This window comes from Megalobrama amblycephala, linkage group LG18 (assembly GCF_018812025.1).
Source record: "Megalobrama amblycephala isolate DHTTF-2021 linkage group LG18, ASM1881202v1, whole genome shotgun sequence".
In the NCBI taxonomy this organism is placed as follows: Eukaryota; Metazoa; Chordata; class Actinopteri; order Cypriniformes; family Xenocyprididae; genus Megalobrama; species Megalobrama amblycephala.
Window position 1 is genome coordinate 2,175,638 of NC_063061.1, and position 21,275 is coordinate 2,196,912.

The window sequence follows — 21,275 nt, forward strand, 5'->3', positions numbered from 1 at the left end:
AGCAACGCGAGTAACGCATTAGTCCTACTGCAAAATAATAATCACTAGAACGCTATTTTTAGTGCTCGTCTAGTATGAGTAGAATAATAATAAACAACTTGAAAACACTAATACAAATAATCGTTCTTAATGTTATTAAGTTGAAGAGTTTATTTGACATCATCAAAATATTGAAAGAAAATGTGCTAATAAAGGCAATAGCGATAGAAAAATATCAGGAACATTTGGAGGAGTCAGGTTTGGGAATTACTTTTGGGGTTTCTGCCTTCTTCAGTGGAGTAAAAAACATTCATATTCAGAATTATCTACAATATTTGTTATCGTGGTAGCTGTATATATTTCCCTAATCTAATACATGTTTTCCACTGTAATTTTACCACACACGAAAGCAATTTGAAAACAGTGTTTTGGTGCATGTTGGTTTAGATATTGGCATGAAAGGCCTATACTGTCTCTCCGCTGAAGTTAGTCTCTTCTCAGCTTTGATCAAAGGAAGAAGTACAGAGAGTTTCAGATTACTGTCAGTAAACTTTACTGCATATACAGTACAGTCCAAAAGTTTGGAACCACTAAGATTTTTAATGTTTTTAAAAGAAGTTTCGTCTGCTCACCAAGGCTACATTTATTTAATTAAAAATACAGTAAAAACAGTAATATTGTGAAATATTATTACAATTTAAAATAACTGTGTACTATTTAAATATATTTGACAAAGTAATTTATTCCTGTGATCAAAGCTGAATTTTCAGCATCGTTACTCCAGTCTTCAGTGTCACATGATCCTTCAGAAATCATTCTAATATGCTGATCTGCTGCTCAATAAACATTTATGATTATTTTCAATGTTGAAAACAGTTGTGTACTTTTTTTTTCAGGATTCCTTGATGAATAGAAAGTTCAAAAGAACAGCATTTATCTGAAATACAAAGCTTCTGTAGCATTATACACTACCGTTCAAAAGTTTGGGGTCAGTAAGAATTTTTATTTTTATTTTTTTGAAAAGAATTTAAAGAAATGAATACTTTTATTCAGCAAGGATGCATTAAATCAATCAAAAGTGGCAGTAAAGACATTTATAATGTTACAAAAGATTAGATTTCAGATAAACACTGTTCTTTTGAACTTTCTATTCATCAAATAATCCTGAAAAAAAATATTGTACACAAATATTTTGTACAATTGTACACATTAAATGTTTCTTGAGCAGCAGATCAGCATATTAGAATGATTTCTGAAGGATCATGTGACACTGAAGACTGGAGTAATGATGCTGAAAATTCAGCTTTGCATCACAGGAATAAATTACTTTGTGAAATATATTCAAATAGAAAACAGTTATTTTAAATTGTAATAATATTTCACAATATTACTGTTTTTTACTGTATTTTTAATTAAATAAATGTAGCCTTGGTGAGCAGACGAAACTTCTTTTAAAAACATTAAAAATCTTAGTGGTTCCAAACTTTTGGACTGTACTGTACCTGTAGCACTGACATTAATCGAGTACATTTGTACATTTGGTAAATTTGGCCTGTTTAAGCAGCATAATATGGTTACAGTTTTTATTAGGTTAATATTATGAAACATCATTTCCATGTTGTTCGCTCCGTTAGGTTAACCTGTTTAACCTGTTTTGGGGTGGGACAGACAGAGAGAATAGTAGGAAGTGAAGAGAAAGAAGTGAAAGTTTGCTGTTGTTTTTCCGACTTCATTTTGGATAACTCTAAACTTTTAATTTTATTTTTTTTATTTGTGTTAAGTAAATGTTTTAAAACATTGGTTCTGTGTGTTAAGTGTAATTTAGTTTTTTTGATTGTTTTTTTATTTTCATCATTTGGACATCAAAATCGAGCTTCTCCAGTTTCATCTCATTGTCCATTAGGACACAAAACACACAAGATCTTCAAGTGAAAGATTGAAACAAGGTTGGTCTAGTCTAATGGCACTAATGTACAGTTTGCTGTAACTTGTATTTGAATTTGCCAGTAAGTGATCCATTGAAATGAAAACTGAACAAAATTAAACTGAAACTAGGCGAAAACTGAAAGTATATATATATAACTGTAAATGTAAATTATTTTTAAGACTTTGTTTGGAATAAAAACACGTGAGCTTGTGATTATTTAAGCAATATGTGACACCCTTGTTCATTTCGAGTGCTTTACTTTAATAAGCTATAGAAAACATGAATGAACATTAGGGTACAACGGGGCTAAAGGCACACTGGGGTAAAAGGCGCATTTGACTTTATTCTCTTTTAAACCACTAGATGGCACAAAAATTCAGCTCAGTACTTTTCTTAACATCTGCTTTTCAAGATGCATGGAAAAATTTGGCTGATCTTTGATGTGATTGCAGACAGCAAGATTAAAGGCAAAATATGTAAGAATTTTGCAGTAAAATATCCAAAAACCACTAGGCCAGTGTTATATATTTTGTTCAGTTGAGTACTTGCAATATCCCAAATGTTTCCAACTATTTGTAAATCGTGAGAAAATCGTGATTTTAACCCGTCATACCTGCATTATCCTCAGTTTCTGAGGGTTGCATGGAATTGTCATATTCAGTTTTATTTTGTAGAAACCATGGAAAGACGCTTTAATGTTACATGTTTTAATTTAACAACTGTTTTGATATATTTATAGACAGAAAATGAATTGTTGTTATATAGCTCAACATGTTTAATCTTAGTGTTTAAATCAAGTTTTCTTGATTTACCGAGAGTACCTTTTACTATGCCTCAGAGAAAAACAAACTATTAAGTAATACAGCATTTTCTCCATCATACAATATGTTTTAAAATGAATTGCATGTCATTTATCAACACAATCATCCAGCATTTAATATGATATTGTAAAATGGATCTATCTTACTGCAGTGTGTAATGCTGTGTTCACACCAAAAGCGAATAGAGCGTCTGGCGCGAATGATTTCAATGTTAAGTCAATGTAAAGACGCGTTTACGCGCGTCTGGAGGTCTTGCGGCGCGGATGAGGCGTTTAGCGCGGCGCGGAAGACGCGAATTGAGCGTTTCGCGCGAATGGTGCTTTTTGTGCATTTAGTGTTTGACGCGAATTCGCGTCTGACGCCCGAGTTGAAAAATTTGAACTTTGGCGTAAATTCGCGCCGCGTTAACCAATCAGGAGCCTGCTTGCTGCTGTGGCGGCAGGCCCGCCCGGAGTCACTCATTCAAAATGGAGGAACGACTGATGTTATCAGTGAGCAGTCACCCAGAGATTTATGACACAAGTTCATACTTCAGACAGGAATAAAAAGGACCTCGCTTGGAAGAGTGTCGGTGAGGAGATTGGGCTACCTGGTAAGTTGTAAATACACATTTTACTTTTGAGTCACGTACACGTTTATCGACCCGCGGCCTTCCCGCGACGCTGACCCCTACGCCGCTGTTCTGCTCTCCAGAGCAAATACAAAGCGGTAGCTCTCTCGATGAACGCACGATCAACATCAGCCATCTTGCAAACAGACAACCGCCTAGCACTTGCCCCTCCCACAAGAAGCGGATTTCGCCTCGGACGCGCGTCAATTTCGCTTCAAACGCTTGTTTTTTACGCGCGTCTATTTCGCTCTAGACGCGCGAATGCATTCAAAATGTTCAAGCGGCAAACTAGACGCGATAGACGCGAATTTGACGCTCTATTCGCGTTTGGTGTCTCACCAAACAGGCATGCAAGACCTAGCAAAGAGTTACCGATAGATAGCTGGCTTTTATAGGCAGGGGTAATGATATATCAGAAACAGCAGTGAACAATAAGTGAAAATGAAACCGGGCAGAGGATGATGGGAAATGAAGTCCAATACTGAATGGCAGTAGTCTGAGGTGGAGTGCCCTCTAGTGGACGACCAAGGCACTCCAGCTGGTGATCATGACACACTATTAAAAACATATTATTTTAGCTAAAGTATTTGCATCAATACTCTGTCTTTTTCCCCATGCTGGTTTTATCCCATGTGTCTTTTTTCACATTTATTTGTATAGCGCTTTTCACGATACATATGGTTTCAAAGCAGCTTTACAGAGAATGCATGACAACATTACAATTTAGTAATGTAAAAACAGTAATATTGTGAAATATTATTACAATTTAAAATAACTGTTTTCTATTTGAATATATTTCACAAAGTAATTTATTCCTGTGATGCAAAGCTGAATTTTCAGCATCGTTACTCCAGTCTTCAGTGTCACATGATCCTTCAGAAATCATTCTAATATGCTGATCTGCTGCTCAAGAAACATTTAATGTGTACAATTGTACAAAATATTTGTGTACAATATTTTTTTTCAGGATTATTTGATGAATAGAAAGTTCAAAAGAACAGTGTTTATCTGAAATCTTTTGTAACATTATAAATGTCTTTACTGCCACTTTTGATTGATTTAATGCATCCTTGCTGAATAAAAGTATTCATTTCTTTAATTTCTTTTCAAAAAAATAAAAATAAAAATTCTTACTGACCCCAAACTTTTGAACGGTAGTGTATAATGCTACAGAAGCTTTGTATTTCAGATAAATGCTGTTCTTTTGAACTTTCTATTCATCAAGGAATCCTGAAAAAAAAAGTACACAACTGTTTTCAACACTGAAAATAATCATAAATGTTTATTGAGCAGCAAATCAGCATATTAGAATGATTTCTGAAGGATCATGTGACACTGAAGACTGCAGTAATGATGCTGAAAATTCAGCTTTGCATCACAGGAATAAATTACTTTGTCAAATATATTTAAATAGTACACAGTTATTTTAAATTGTAATAATATTTCACAATATTACTGTTTTTACTGTATTTTTAATTAAATAAATGTAGCCTTGGTGAGCAGACGAAACTTCTTTTAAAAACATTAAAAATCTTAGTGGTTCCAAACTTTTGGACTGTACTGTATGTGGTTTCAGAATTGTACATATAATCATGCAGTTAGCTAACAATGTAATAATTTAATAGGCAATTTAATTTACAATCACTGTTAGCAGTTTAATTTTAAGGTAAAAGCAAATGGAGGATAATTAGCGTAGCTGCTGTTCTTAACATTAAGCAAAGATAGTCATGTGCAATTGATCTGATATGAGATGCATTATGTGAATGCTTGGCTAAAGAGATGCGTCTTTAATCTAGATTTAAACTGGGTGAGCGAGTCTGAGCCCTGAACATTATCAGGAAGGCTATTCCAGAGTTTCGGAGCCAAATGTGCAAACGCTCTCCCTCCTTTAGTGGACTTAGCTATCCTAGGTACAACCAGAAGTCCAGAGTTTTGTGATCTTAAGGAGCGTGAAGGATTGTAGGGTGATAGAAGATCGGTTAAGTACACAGGAGCTAAACCATTTAGAGCCTTATAGGTCAGTAGCAATACTTTATTAATGGGTATCCAGTGTAGAGATGATAAAATTGGTGTTATATGATCATATTTTCTTGACCTGGTAAGAACTCTAGCAGCTGCATTTTGTACTAATTGTAGCTTGTTTATTGAGGATTCAGGACAACCAGCTAATAATGCATTACAGTAATCTAGTCGAGACGTCATGAAAGCATGAACTAACTTTTCTGCATCAGTAATAGATAACATATTCCGTATTTTAGCAATGTTTCTGAGGTGGAAGAAGGCTGTTTTTGTAACATATGAAATATGATTTTCAAAGGACAAGTTGCTGTCTAATATAACACCCAGGTCTTTAACTGTCGAGGATGGAGTAACAGTACATCCTTGTGCAGATTGTAGTCTGAGAGATTCTGTGTACAGGTTTTTGGCCCAATAAGTAATACTTCAGTCTTATCTGAAGAAAATTACTAGTCATCCAATGTTTTACTACTTTAACACACTCTGTCAGATTGGATAATTTAGAGATTTCATCTGGTTGTGTTGAAATATATAACTGAGTATCATCGGCATAGCAGTGGAAACTAATGCCATGTTTTCTTATAATATTGCCGAGTGGCAGCATGTAGATTGAAAATAGCAGAGGGCCTAACACTGATCCTTGCGGCACTCCATAATTTACTATCGTTATCTTAGATTTTTCCCCGTTTAAATAGACAAAATTGTGACGGTCTGATAGATACGATCTAAACCACCATAATGCCTGTCCCTGAATACCAGTGTAATTTTGTAGTCGATCTAGGAGTATTTTATGATCTATAGTGTCGAACGCAGCACAATCAATTACACAAAAGATCAATTAACACTAGTATTGAGACACGGCCTTGGTCAGAAGCTAGAAGTAAGTCATTTGTAATTAACAAAAATAACAAAAATCTATTTCTTTTGAACAGATTTGATTGTTCTTGAACAGTGGAAAAAGCACAAACAGTTTTTAATTTTTTTAAATCTGTTAAATAATTTTGAAAAAGAAATGTGAAATAAGAATGTAAACAAATTTTTTGATCAAGAACCTGTTTATAGTTATATTATGTGATCATATAATAAATGCAAACAGATAACGTATTCACTTGTATTTTGTTAATCACAGCAACAGTGGCATCATCACATCGCCGCCGGCGCAGCAGCATGGATTGTTCTTATGAATTACTTGGTTCAATGGACCAGAAAAATGTTTTGTTTTTTTTTAAGCAAAAATGTATTTTATTATGAAGCCATCTAGCATAAAGAATCAAAATAAACTAAAGAAACTTTCATCAACATATCAGCTGATACAGTTAAAAATACTCATATTACAAATTGTATAATATAGAATAATAAATTCTTAATGTTCTCTTTATATCTGATGTTATTTGTCTCAGAGAGGAATTCATTAGACTCTATGAGAGAGATCACCTTGAACTCCAGCAGTGCATAAAGAGACTGAGTCATCTCGTTAAAACTTTTGAAGAAGATTTCAGATGTGCTACTGAAGGATCCAGAAATAGAGGAATAGCAGGAGTAGTTGGAGGGGTCGCCATGATTGCAGGAGCAGCTTTAGCTCCGTTCACTCTGGGGGCTGGAGCTGTTGTCGGTGGAGCAGGAGCAGCGGTGGCTTTAGGTGGGGGAATCGGTGGTGGAATCTTCAACTTCATGAAAATGAACCAGCAGAAAAAATTACGTCAAAACATCATAAATGGCCTTGAAAAATTTCAAAACAAAATCATCCCTCTGGCTGACATCATGAAAGGCATTTATCAATATAATAATGAAATACAGAGCCACCTGAATAAACCAGTTTTCAGTGGTTTTAGTAAAAGTGTTGCCTCCACCAGTGAATTAGTACGCTTCATATGTGTAGATGACATTGGTGAAGTGGTTGCACAGATGTCTAAAACTGTGCGTTTGACTGGAACCCTTACAACACTTTTTGCTGGCGTTGACCTTGTGCTCAACATTTTATCAGTTATCGATGATAACGAGGCCCTCAAGGACATGGACAGTCTTGCAAAAAATGACCAAATAAGTGAAAGTGAGATCAAGTCCAATGCTGGGAAATTCATTGTTGAAATGAGGAAAGTAATTCTGGAGTTACAGAACATCATGGATGAGCTTAAGAAAACAAAAGACATGATTGAAAAAGTATTAAAATCAAAATCAGAAACAAAATCAGAAACAAAATCAGAAAGAGCTTCAGGGCTTTGCATTTTATGTGTTCTGTCAAGTTTTGTTGTTGCATCTTGCATGTTTTCAGTTCTTAATTTGTAAATTCAGAGATCCCAGAACAATGGGATCTGGCAAGTTAGTGCAGTAGGAAAAGGAAACATATGCTCCATCTCAGTTGGGTTTCCATAATTATTTTGATGCAAAATTTGTAAATGAAAATATGCTGTGAAAGCCACGAGAACCGTGTGTGCTTCAGTTTTGCTTGATTAGTGACAATTAAAAAGTTTTGTTACATTTTTGCTGTACTTCAAGAGTTTGGATGGAGTTTGAGTTGAGTTTTCCACACGTGAAATTGAAACTGCTGTGTGAAGCAGTTTAGACAGAGACATCATTTTGGGAAGATTCAAGTTTCCAGAATATTCTGTTACATCCAAACAACATTTCAGTTCGATTCATCTCCAGTTTGAATCATCCACAGTTTGATTCATTTGATACATTTCATTTTGGGACATTTCTTTGAAGTTTAGTGGACTTTAAAGTTAGCTGCTTCATCTTCTATCTCAAGTTCATTTCAATGCATCAATGATCTCTATTCATCATTCTATAGACTGGTATTTATTTTATTTTATTGAACTGAAGAAAAGTGAACTGTGAAATCTAAAGTGAACTGTCAGTGAACGTTTATAAGGACATTTCATTTAAGTGCTCAAGGTGACTGATGTGTTTCAAAGTGATCGTTATCCTGAGTTTTGTTTACGTTGAGAATCATTACAAGGGTTTTTCATTTTTCAGGTATCACTTGGGATTTTATATTTTGCAAGTGTAAAGTTTATAACTTTTACATTGAAGGTGATTGTGTTCTATTGAGTTTAAAAGAAATCACAAAGACGATTCAAAGGAAAGAATTCAACTGGCATTATCCTCAAAGGCTTACACAGTCTGACAGTAGCATCCAAATGGTCAAAAGGAGTAGAAGTTGGTGATGTTGAACTTGTCAGAACAGTTAGTAAGTTCTATTGGATTGAGGAAGAAAAGATCTTCACAGAACTTAAAGTGTTTCATGCATCCTATTCCTTCCCCAAAGGCAATGTGCAGGAAATGCTAAAGTGCCTAAAAGACAATGACATTGAGTCTGTTTTCTCCTCTCTTTCTCAACTCCTTAAAATATATGCAACATTACCTGTCTCCACATCTACAGTTGAATGGTCATTTTCAAAGTTAAAGCTTGTGAAATCCAATCTTCGAAGTCTTTGTAATGGCTCTTTGATCTATTGCTGCTCTTCATCGAGCGATATATTCCAATTGATCGTAAGGAAGTCATTAACATTTTTAAAAACACAACAGACAGACGGTACTGCTTTAAATACAGGTGATTTATTTAATAAATAATTACATTTAAATTCTGTAAAAAAAAAAAAAAATTGATTGTTATTTGATGTAATAATTCTTTTTGTGTGTGTATGCCCTTTTTAGTCCGTCCGCCCCTGTCCCTGAGGAGGTCTGTGCACACCACTGGGTGTAAGTATTATATACATAAAACTTTCTGAGAACTTTCTACTAAGAATTTTCTGTGAACATTATACCCTTACGCAAAGAAAATATTTTTCCTAATATATGAATGTTCAACATATTATATGATTTAAAGGTATATTATAAAATATACAGAATAATATATAGTGTAAATATATTACAAAATAATAAATAATACATAAGGAATTGCAGCTTTCATATATTGAAAAATATGTGACAATATATTTACTAATATAAGGTAAATAATTCTATATTCAGTAATATACTTCATAACATATATTTACTCATGTAGTATATACAGGTGCATCTCAGTAAATTAGAATATCATGAAACAGTCTTTTCTACCATTCTCAGGGTATAAATACTGGGTTTAGGCCAGTAATCCCAGCAGCAGTCATGGGGAAGTCTGCTGACTTGACAGTTGTCCAGAAGACGATCATCAAGACCCTCTACAATGAGGGTAAGCCACAGTGGGTCACTGCTGAAAGAGCTGGCTGTTTGCAGAATGCTGTGCCAAAGCTTATTCATGGAAAGTTGACTGGAAGGAAAAAATGTGGTAGGAAAAGGTATACAAGTGAAAGGAATGACTGCAGGCTTGAGAAGATTGTCAGGCGAAGCCGATTTAAGAAGTTAGGAGAGCTTCAGAAGGAGTGGACTGAAGCTGGAGTCAGTGCATCAAGAGCCACCACACACAGACGTCTTCAGGAAATGAGCTACAACTGTCACACGTACAAGCCACTTCTGAACCAAAGACAACGTCAGAAGTGTCTTACCTGGGCTAAGGAGAAAAAGAACTGGACTGTTGCTCAGTGGTCCAAAGTGCTCTTTTCAGATGAAAGTAAATTTTGCATTTCATTTGGAAATCAAGGTCCCAGAGTCTGGAGGAAGAGTGGAGAGGCACAGAAACCATGTTGCTTGAAGTCCAGTGTGAAGTTTCCACAGTCAGTGATGATTTGGGCTGCATGTCATCTGCTGGTGTTGGTCCACTGTGTTTTCTGAAGTCCACAGTCAACGCAGCCATCTACCAGGACATTCTAGAGCACTTCATGCTTCCTTCTGCTGAGAAGCTTTATGGAGATGCTGATTTCATTTTCCAGCAGGATTTGGCACCTGCCCACACTGCCAAAGGTACCAAAAGCTGGTTCAATGACCATGGTGTTACTGTGCTTGACTGGCCAGCAAACTCGCCTGACCTGAACCCCATCAAGAATCTATGGGTTATTGTCAAGAGGAAGATGAGAGACACCAGACCCAACAATGCAGATGAGCTGGAGGCCGCTATCAAAGCAACCTGGGCTTCATTACACTTGAGCAGTGCCACAGACTGATTGCCTTCATGCCACGCCGCATTAATGCAGTAATTCATGCAAAAGGAGGCCCAACCAAGAGTGCATATACAGTAAATGAGCATACTTTCCAGAAGGCCAACAATTCACTAATCTTATGAAGTATTCTATTTTAGTGAGATAGTGAATTGGTGGGTTTTTGTTAAATGTGAGCAAAAATCATCACAATTAAAAGAACAAAGGACTTAAAGTACTTCAGTCTGTGTGCATTGAATTTATTTAATAGACGAGTTCCACAATTTGAGTTGAATTACTGAAATAAATGAACTTTTCCACAACATTCTAATTTACAGTTTTTTTTAATTACTAACATACTTTTGTCCAATCTGTAGTCACATTTTCAAAACTCTAAACACATTTAGCAGAACATCCGTCTGTTGAGGCCACACCATTAACACAATTCATGTCATTTTCACACAAAATGCAGTCAATTAACACGTTTCTAAAATGCTTACATTTTCTTTTCATATAAGCTTAGCCCATACCAAAATCATAGATCTTTCTCATCTTATTTGCAAATGCTTAAACACAGCAAGTCAGAAATGAAGACCCAATGTTCCAATCTTTAAATATAAAACCTGTACTTTTGTAACAACAGCAGTACTGGAAAGTATAAAACAAACACTGAAACAATTGATAAGCATTATTAATTACTCTTCTCTTCTTACACACAGTAAAATAGGACACTTTGAATCGGATTTCTTCCGTGTGTATGAAGAACAACACAGAGGAGCAGAGAGAAAATAATGTCTGGGTGAGGGGGAAAGAACAGATGAAGGGAGAGAGAAGTTGGATCAGGACAAGGGAGAAGAAGAGGTATGGGAGAGGAGGAAGAATGTGTGCTGGATTGTGCATCTCTGTTTTTTTTTCACTTACACAAGTAGAACGTATGAAAGCTTATTTCTGCCATGAATAGAAAATAAAAAAGGTAACTGTGACTTTTTATCTCACAATTCTGACTTTTTTTCTCTCAGTTCCTAGTTCATATCTCACAATTCAGAATTTATCTCAAAAGTCAGAATTGTGAGATGTAGACTCACAATTGCAAAATAAATAAATATTTTTGATAAAAAGTAAAAAATGGCCTTTTATGCTTTTTTTATTCTGTGGTGGATAAAAAGCTTCCATAATAACCAAAGACCATGTATGTTGGATTTGTTGTTGATCAGTGGCAGCAATTTCATGTTTTCATTTCAGTAAAAGCTTCATACTACAATGATTTTACTACAACGATTCCTCTACCACTGTTCCATATTTACAAAATATGTGGTCTGCGTAGGGCACTAGCTACCAAGGGGACACCATCCCACCCTCTATGGGACCAACATCAACACCCCACACCCAAACGTTAAGGATATCTGGAAGCGAGCAGAGCTGAGAGATATACGCCACAATGCGGTAGTTAATCATCTGACAAAGAAGCGAGAAAACAGCAGGGAGAAATAGCAAAGAAAATCAGAGTAGAAGAGAAACAGGTATGAAGGCAACTCAGCACGAGCTCTGGTTTTAATGACAAACAGCTGAGTCTAAGTGGCAATGAAGACAGAGGGACAAGAGGAAATCAAACCCGGTTCATGACAGACAGAAATAATTATAACAAATAGTTCCAAAAGTTATTAAATGTGAGAATCAAAAACACCATTACAAAAAGGACCCTCCAACACACCCACCCACCACCACCACCACCCTTCACTACAGTCTTGGAGTAAAGGGGTTAGTTTACAGAGCTTTTATAATTCCTCAAAATCATTAATAATCCAGATGATCCATTAAAATTTTTCAGACTCATACTCCTCCTCCTCACAGTCACTGCTGGTTGGACTGCAAGTAGAATGTCTTTTTTTACACCTGAAAAACAAACAAACAAAAAACGTATCATTACAACAACAGTCAGTGCATCCCTGTGCAATATCACACAAATGTCAAATAATTGAAAACTGTATCACCTATCAATAATTATATTATTTATTTAAATTTAAAATAAATAAATAAAAGACAATACAACTTTACATTACATTTTTACAACATTACATTTTTGTGGGTACCATAAAGTCTGCATGTGTTTTACAGTTTTTCTCAATTGTTTACACACAAATATTTGTACTTGAGACACAATGACCACAGCATGTAACTCATGCACCAACCCCCTGAACCAATTCTGCTAAACTACAAGCACAATTCCTGCTTTACACTCACATTGCAGTTCTAAAACACACTTTTTTCAAAACACTACACACAATTCTCTGCATTTGGCACAATTTTCGGGCAGAAAAATCTCTTGTTTTCACAAGGAACACACTGCCATTCAAATATGCACACTGACTCATCACATGGGCAAACACCTGTCACACATTTTTACAATTAGCAAACAGAGCTTTAGCATAAAAGGGCAACTGGTGAGCTCTTCTGTTTTGGAGCAATGGATGCCAACAATGGAAACAGAGGCAGAGCAGCATAGTTTTTTTTTACTGTAACTGTATACAGTAAATTCTTCTGTTGTTTTGTACGGTATGTGCAACTTTGCATTGGTTGGGATGTGCACTGTACATTGTTTTTGTTGGAAAAATAAAATATATTTGTTACCGTGTATTTGTGTGTTCTGACTATATATACATACATATACATATATATATATATATATATGTATATGTATGTATATATATATATATATATATATATATATATATATATATATATATATATATATATATATACACACATATATATATATATATATATATATATACACACATACATACATATATATATGTATATATGTATATATATATGTATATATGTATATATATATATATATATATATATACCACAAATATTTTACAACACACTTATGTATGTACTGTCTGTAGTAAGTGTAACACTGAACCAAATAAAGACCAAAGTCATTATGATGAATGGAGAAGTGTTTTACATAGAGCACATCAGTGTTCAACTGGTTCTTATAAATGTCTATTCATATGATGGTTTGTGTGTGTCATTTGAAAACAAAATACCATTTTGAGAAGAAAGAACATTGTTTTGAATGTAAAGTTTCATTTTGCAGGAGAATTGAGGGGTTTTGCCCATTGTGTGTGTGTTTTTTGATTTGTGTGTAGAGTTCTGAGAGTATGAGGCATGCTTTCAGAAAATGTGTGTAAACAATCAAGAAAAACTGTAATACAAGCAAACTTTATGTAGAGTACTGCAAATGCCACAGCAAACAGCAGGGGGCGCTGCTCTTATCAGGCTTACCAAACCACTGTCTGCATGTGACTGATAGTCTCTGGTAAAGGTGATCCCAGACTCTCCGGAAGCAGAAGGTAAAGCAACCCAGAGAGAATATTCAGACTGCCGATTAAGATGTACGGCAAAGATCTGTAGTAGCCTCCTGCAGCAAAACAACAAGAGACACTTGAACAAATGGTTTTGATAGGCATGCTTGAGGCATTATTACTGATATATTTTCTTGTTTAAAGCATAAACTCACTTAATTTTAATTAATTTTTCCAGAAAATATTACTTCTTGAGTAAATGTTTCTTGTTTTAAGGTAAGGCAGGGCAAGTTTATTTATATAGCACATTTCATACAGGGCGTCCCTATCTGAATGGAAGAGTCTAAGTCATGGCGCAACACAAAGTTAAATGGATTTATACAGCAGAGATGGAGGATCAGCTTGACAATTTGTGGCAACAGCACATGTATTTAGACAAAGTGTCTTGTAAAACATACCAAAATCATTCCAAACACTGTCAATGAAATTTCTTCCTGCCTGTTTATTCTGATGTCTCAAGAGATCTCCCGTGTCCACACCGACTGTGGACACGGGAAATCTCTCAAGACATCAGAATGGTATGATTTAGGTTGAAAATCTGTTTGTTTGTGGTGTGCTGTGTTTGTCACATCATGGCACACCTCACATTTTAGGAGCAAAATGGTTAAATCTAGGATTTTTTGTCCTCATGTGTGTTCTCTCATACTTTTCAAATCTTATAAGTTTTCTAAAATCTTTCAGTGTGTTCACCATGAGATCTTCATCTTTGTTTCCAAACGCAATGTCTTCAGTTTTGTCTGTGTTTAACTAAAGGAAATTTTGGCACATCCAACTGTTATTTTCATCAATGCATTGGCACAGGGAGTCAATGGGGCTGTAGTCGTTAGGTGATAGGGATAAGTAGATCTGGGTGTCATCTGCATAGCTTCGACAGGCAATTTGGTTCTTTCTCATTATTTGGCTCAGTGGCAGCATATATAGATTGAACAAGAGCGGTCCAAGAATTGAGCCTTCGATGTCCACTCAGACTTATGGTCACCGATACTCACATACTAACCTCTCCCTTCTAAGTATGACCTGAACCATTTAAGGACAATCCCAGAAAGCCCAACCCAGTTTTCCAGCCTGTCAAGAAGTATGTTGTGATCGACAGTGTCAAATGCAGCACTGAGGTTGAGTAGAAACAGCACTGATAATTTGCCTGTATCAGTATTTAAGCGAATATTGTTTATTATCTTAATGAGCGCTGTCTCTGTGCTGTGATGAGGTCAGAAACCAGATTGAAAGATGTCAAAGTATCCATTCAATGTTAAGAATTTGTTCAGCTGTTTGAAAACAACTTTTTTGATTATCGTGCTAAAGAAAGGAAGATTTGAGATCTGTAGTTGCTCAATATGGTGTTATCCCGAGGATCAGGAGTGCCTTAGCTATTGCAATTTTAAGGAACTTTGGAAAAGTCCAAAAAAGAAGTGAGGTGTTTACCACTTCTAGGAGATCAGCTTCTAACACAGATTTGGGAAAAAAAAAAAAAAAAAAAAGGAAAAGGATGTTTTAAAATGCTGTACAGTTTCTTTCAAGATTTTACCATCAGTTGCCTTGAAATCAGAGTGACTAATTTCTGAAATTGTGGACAAGTCTGTCTGACCTCAGCACAACACAAAGATAAGCTGTTCTGATATTATTGATCTTCTTAGGAAAAAAAAGGACGCAAACTCACAGCATTTGCTGTCTGAGAGCATTTCACTGGGAATCTGACTTGGGGGTTTGTTAATCTCTCAACAGTAGCAAAAAGAGTGTGGGTGTTGTTTAAGTTGCTGTTTATAATGATTGAAAAGGAGATTTGATGAGCTGTGCCTAGTTCCATAGCTATACTTCAAAGGACAAGTAATCATCACAAGACACTTGCTTGCATTGCTAGACATAAATAGAGCAGCTACACCTCCACCTCTCCTAACAGCTCTGCAGACACTCTTAACAGTAAGTTAGGATGGGTTGTTTCATTCAGGACTGTTGCACTAAAGCTGTCTTCTAGCCACATTTCATTTAGAAGCATAAAATCCTGTTTTTTTGTTGATAATGTCATTGACTATAAGTTTGTTGCGGATTTTAAAAAGTGCTAATTTAACAGTGTCAGTTTTTGTCCCCACAGCAATCTCAGATTGATGTTTAATAGGCAGCAGATTAAATGGGTTTGCTGTATGACAAGAGAAGGCTTTAGATTTTCTATCATGTAATAGAACACAAATAGAGAAAGCTACAGGCACACTGAGTTCCCGCTTGTTCTGTAAACATATGAGACAGTAACTATTATCATAGCAGGGATTCGACACATATCAGTGAGAGCTGTTATCAGTTGTTTTTGGTTCACCTAGAACAGATGGAGGAGGGTGTGGGGACGAGCTGGGAGATCTCTCACAGGAGGAGGGCGAGCTGGGCCCACAGGCTTTGGTAGTTGCGGGGCTTGCCGCTTTTTGGTTGATATCTAGGGGCTCGCAGCAATAGAGTGGGATAGTTTGGTTCCGGCATACACCGGTTCTTTCATTCTCTCTGAGAAGCTCAGAAGCGGGGATGCAGGGAAGAAGGATAATGTGTCTGGTGAGAGGGGCTGTGGCTCTGGTGCGATTGGAGCTTAAATATGTTATCCTGTCTTCCCCCACTTTTCCTAGAGGTTATCCTTGGGTGTCGCAACTTGTAGCAGTTGTAGTTCGTCACAGTCTCTCTGTAAAGAACATTTTTGGGCAGGCTCAGCTGAGATTGTGTCCGTGAGCAGTGCTTGTTGTGGCTGCTTGATGTTATCATTGTCCTTGTAGGATACATCATTCACATTCAGGTGCTGATGTGAAGTCCTGTGGCCATGTTTGTTTGGGTGGAGGCCGTCTGTAAGCAGTTGTCTTTTAATCCAGAAAAGACTGAAGTTGTCAATAAAGTTCAGTCCTCTCATTTTGCATGTTTTGTGTAGCAATGTATTTAGACCATAAACATACAGTACGTTTCAAGTATAAAAATTAATACCTAAATAGGAACATAGTAGCAACCTTAAATGTAAAATAATATAGAAATAGTTAACTATAGGAATGATGTTGTGTTCACCTAAATAAAACTTACAAGTATACTTGCAGTATAAAACTACTAAACTAGTAGTTTACTGAGAGTACACTTCAAAGTGTACTTTCATAAACTAAAAAAATGTACTACAAGTATTTGACTAGTAAATAGATACCTGTAACGTTCACTTGTAGTACAGATGCAGTACAAAGGAAAAACTTAGTTGTAAAATAGTTGTGTGACCAAAATTTACTACTATTACACTTAAAGTATACTTAAAAGTATATTCTTATACACTAAAAAGTGGGCCAGTTTAGTCCCAAGTAGTATTGAAACAGTTCATTTGCAAGTATACTACTAGTACAATAATATTAGTATTCTTACTACATAAAGTATACTTAAAAATATAATTACAACTTTACTTAAGTATACTTAATAAAATTAACTTAAAGTATACTTATTTTTTGTAAGGGCTATCAGAGTGCTGGACTGATGAAGCTTTCCTGTGTTTTCTGGCAGTTCTGACAGGACCGCAAGTAAATTTGTTTCAAAAACTGCAAACTTTAGTAGAAGTCTGTGGCAGTTTGAGCACTGTGCTGAATTGGTAAAGTTAAAATGAGAAGATATGACATAAAGGCGAGAGACAATAGTGTAGAGAAGTAAGAGTGTCCGAACAATAGCTAACTTTTAAGAATTTTTAGATATTTGCAGTGGAAAATGCGACAAAAATACCAGCTTCTGTGAATGTGATCCAGTGGGATAGCCTTTCTGAGTGACAGAATCCTTCCTTACATGAGGAACTACACAGTAGATGTAGGATTTAGGAGATGAGATAGAAGAGATTATAGAGACTAGAGTTCAGTGACCTAAGTAGATGAAGTATGGTGAAGAAAGGCCGCCGACTCTGGATGCCATGGAGCAGATTCCTAAAGACGTGCTCCTCACAATGGTGGGGTAAAGCTCTGCAGTCGCTGGGTACAGGATCGAAAAGGCTGCCGACAGACTGAACTTTCCCAGCATCACCAGAGCAGTGGTAACAGAGCTCATATCTACAGGTTAAAAAAGACAAAACATAACATCCAAAGTTGACCAAATACTGCAAAAGAATGATATTCTTCCTCTGTATTTCTGTCTTGTTTTCATTCTTAAAACAAGATACATTTACTGCAGAAGCAAAATGACTGAAGATATATTTTCTGAAAAATGTGTCAAAATTAAGTGAGTTTATGCTTAAAACAAGAACAAATATCTGTAAATGGGGTCAGAAAAATACAATATTTTTTTCTGACCCTATTGGCAGATATTATTATCTTATTATTTTTGATACATTTGCATTTCAGAAAATGAGACTTAATATGTGATTTTGGTTTTCAAGTAAATGAAACCATGCTGATTATCCTCATTACCATGCTGTCATGGAAAAGTTTGCCAGAAAATCCAGCAAATGGTGACAATTAATAGGTATAACCCTCAGATTTGATCATTTTGACCCAGAGAGGATTTTCTTTTTCCAGAAAATGCAAGATAATGTTATATGGCATTGGACTAAAACTTACTGACTTTACTCACTCAGGGTACAACTACTTGCCAAATTTTTTTTAGAAATTTTGGTGACCTTTCCAGTTTGTTACACTTCTAATGTTCCTGGGCAAAAACAACCAGCCTACAAAAATTCCACTTTGGGGAACGCCTCTGGTGTGACCAGTGTCTGAAGCACTTGTTTAAAGGCAACAATGTCATTGGCCGTCCTACTGGTGCGACCCTGAGTATATATGGGCACCTGTAATAGACATCATCAGCTTTTTTGACTTCAGGAAACTGTTTGTTTTGAAGCACTTTAGGGATAATGGATGCATCCTCTGACAAGTGGTTCAGGAAGTGTGTGCCACGCGAGTTCTGTCCTCGAGCAGGCAGAATGTATGGTAGTGATGGGATTTATGGCTCTTTGAGGGGATCCGGATCTTCGCGATCCGTTCCTTTCAAAGAGCCGTTCAAAAGAACGGCTCTTTTGGCTCTTTTTAAATATTTAGTCAGTTTTAAGAAGCCAATTTAGGAGGCATCTCAGTTTATCCTGGAAATAATCACTGGGAGGAATGATGAGGTGAGATTTGTAGTCAAATAATTAAAACTCGGATATCACACACCAATATCTGAGTTTTAATTATTCTGAAATATTGATTATTACCTCATTTGTCATGTGTGGACTATATTCCATAGGGTTGCACAAATCCCTCTGCTTAGACAGTGACATCACTATTTTGGATTTACCTTTAGTACAAAGTGTGTGTGTGTGTGTGTGTGTAAAGCTACGTTGACTTATGTTATTCATACAATACCTACTCACAAATAAACATCAAAAACAAAGCCGGCTGCAATGAATTTCTGTGCAAAACAGCTTTTACTACAAACACTTCCACACAAGAACATTGTTATCACACAAGAACATTTTGATAGAAAACAAAAAATATTTAAAGTAGATAAAATTAGAATAAATAAAATGGAAATGTCTACATACTACATACTATTACTACTGTAAACTTTGCAAATAGGACATCAGCCCCTTCAACTTCCGCTCCTACCCAATGACAGAGGAACGCAGGGTTTTTTTCCACTGGAGTACTCACGTGAAGGATGCGTGCACAACTTCGTGTTCCGTCCTTCGGATGAGACGTTAAACCGAGGTCCTGACTCTCTGTGGTCATTAAAAATCCCATGGCACTTCTCGTAAAGAGTAGGGGTGTAACCCCGGTGTCCTGGCCAAATTCCCTCCATAGGCCCTTACCAATCACGGCCTCCTAATAATCCCCATCCATTGAATTGGCTCTTTCACTCTCTCTCCTCTCCACCTTCAGCTGGTGTGTGGTGAGCGCACTGGCGCCGTTGTACTGTGGCTGCCGTCGCATCATCCAAGTGGATGCTGCACACTGGTGGTGGATGAGGAGAGACCCCTGATATGATTGTAAAGCGCTTTGGGTGTACAGTAGTACATATGAAAGCGCTATATAAATGCCTCATTCATTCATTCATTCATTCATTCACAACTAATAACTAATATCTGCGCTGGGTGCGCCCCTCCCCCTATAACTGTTCTGTCTCGCGGAGGAGCTCATTTGTGTGCATCTGTGTGAAACACGCATAGGAAAAAAGAACGACAGAAAGAACGGCTCCCCTCCAGCCGCGACTCGGCTCCCATCGTTCATGTTTATGAGACGTTCAAAAGAATCGGTTCGTTCGCGAACGTCACAACTCTAATGTGTGGATTGCGAGGTCTTCTCCACGAATAAGCACCGTTCACGTCTGTCTATTTTCTCAAGGGAATTAGGACAGGCATCTGCACCCGAGGTTTCAGACCTGCTGCAGCCGAGGCTCAGTGGGGACTCAGATCGTGGGGATCACAGGTAGAGCTGACGGAGGAATTTGTTTGAGGTATGTATATCACTTGTTCCCCGACAGCTAGATGCCGATATGCTTTTTCTAAACAAGTCATCCAATCTAGTAGACAACACTCTTTTGGCTTCCAGCCAGGAAAAGCAAGTTGTGGCTGTGGAGGTTGAAGATATGCTTATGGAGCCCTCTTAGCCTGCCTACCCCAAGTTTGTAGAGCTGCTAGAAGTTATGGCCCGCACTACAGAGAGAACAGATCTCCCCTGGAAATTTGTGAGGCTTCAGATTGCTCGTAGGCATTTAGACAACTGATTTCTGGCTGGCCATAAATGTGCAGCTCCTGTGAGTCTTCCATTTAGACACAATGGCTGTGTTGCAAGCCTACCAGTGTGGACCTGCTTAAGGATCTGGATGAAAGCCAGGGCACCGAACCTCAGATATTGCTCTCCGTGCCACCAAGCAAACAGCTGCCGCTATCGGCTGATCGATGGCAGCTATGGTGGCCATCTGTGGATTAACCTGGCTCACATTAGGGAGAAAGAAAAAAGTTTTCTCCTCGATGTACCAGTATCACTTCTGTTTTTTTCCAGCACATCCGTCGAGATGGTGGCTGAGAGGTTCAGAGTGGTGAGGGTGCTGTCTGCAGTGTTTAAGAGATTAATACTGCACCGTCTCAGACCTGCACCTCAAACCTTTGAGTCTGAGGACCGCAGACGGAGGCATAGCATCGCTAACCGTACCCCTCCTCCATCAAAGAGCAGGATGCAGAGAAGGGGTGACCAGAGGAGGCTAAAGAGGGATTTGAGGGAGGTCACTGAGACCAAGTGTGCTGGTAAACAGCCATGCTTTAGAGGGAAGTAACATCCCCCTGTTTCTGTTTCCCCCAATGTTTTGGGCTACTGTTAAACAGGTATTTATGTCAGTGCAGTGCATAAGACCTGAATTAGGGTCCTTAAAGGGATAGTTCACCCCAAAATTATCCCATGATTTACACAATCAGAGTTATATTAAAAAATAAATCCTGGTTCTTCCAAGCATTATAATGGTAGTGAATGGTGCTCCTGATTTTGAAGTCCAAAAAAGCACATCCATCCATCATAAAAGTAATCCATACGACTCCAGGGGGTTAATAAAGGCCTTCTGAAGCGTGCATAAAAACGTTTA

At 37.0% G+C, this 21,275-nt stretch overlaps 1 protein-coding gene and 1 long non-coding RNA gene across 5 annotated transcripts in view; one reads left to right on the top strand and one right to left on the bottom strand.

Moving 5' to 3' along the window:
- The first annotated feature begins 1,619 nt into the window (after positions 1-1,619).
- LOC125252368 lies at positions 1,620-9,661 on the top strand. Its single transcript, XR_007181215.1, has 3 exons — positions 1,620-1,925; positions 9,011-9,055; positions 9,422-9,661. It is a non-coding gene; the product is annotated as an uncharacterized LOC125252368 (long non-coding RNA).
- A 1,944-nt stretch (positions 9,662-11,605) lies between these two features.
- LOC125252366 (solute carrier family 22 member 4-like) overlaps positions 11,606-21,275 on the bottom strand; it is a 28,566-nt gene continuing 18,896 nt past the window's right edge. For 3 of the 4 annotated variants that reach the window (XM_048165588.1, XM_048165590.1, XM_048165589.1), the window contains 3 exons: positions 17,594-17,776; positions 13,663-13,798; positions 11,606-12,261 (listed from right to left, as the gene is read on the bottom strand). In XM_048165588.1, the coding sequence (XP_048021545.1) occupies positions 12,183-12,261; positions 13,663-13,798; positions 17,594-17,776 (398 nt within the window). In that variant the 3' untranslated portion in view covers positions 11,606-12,182. Of the gene's footprint in view, positions 12,262-13,662; positions 13,799-16,050; positions 17,777-21,275 lie in introns of those variants that run through there. The other variant, XR_007181214.1, reaches the window with a different exon arrangement.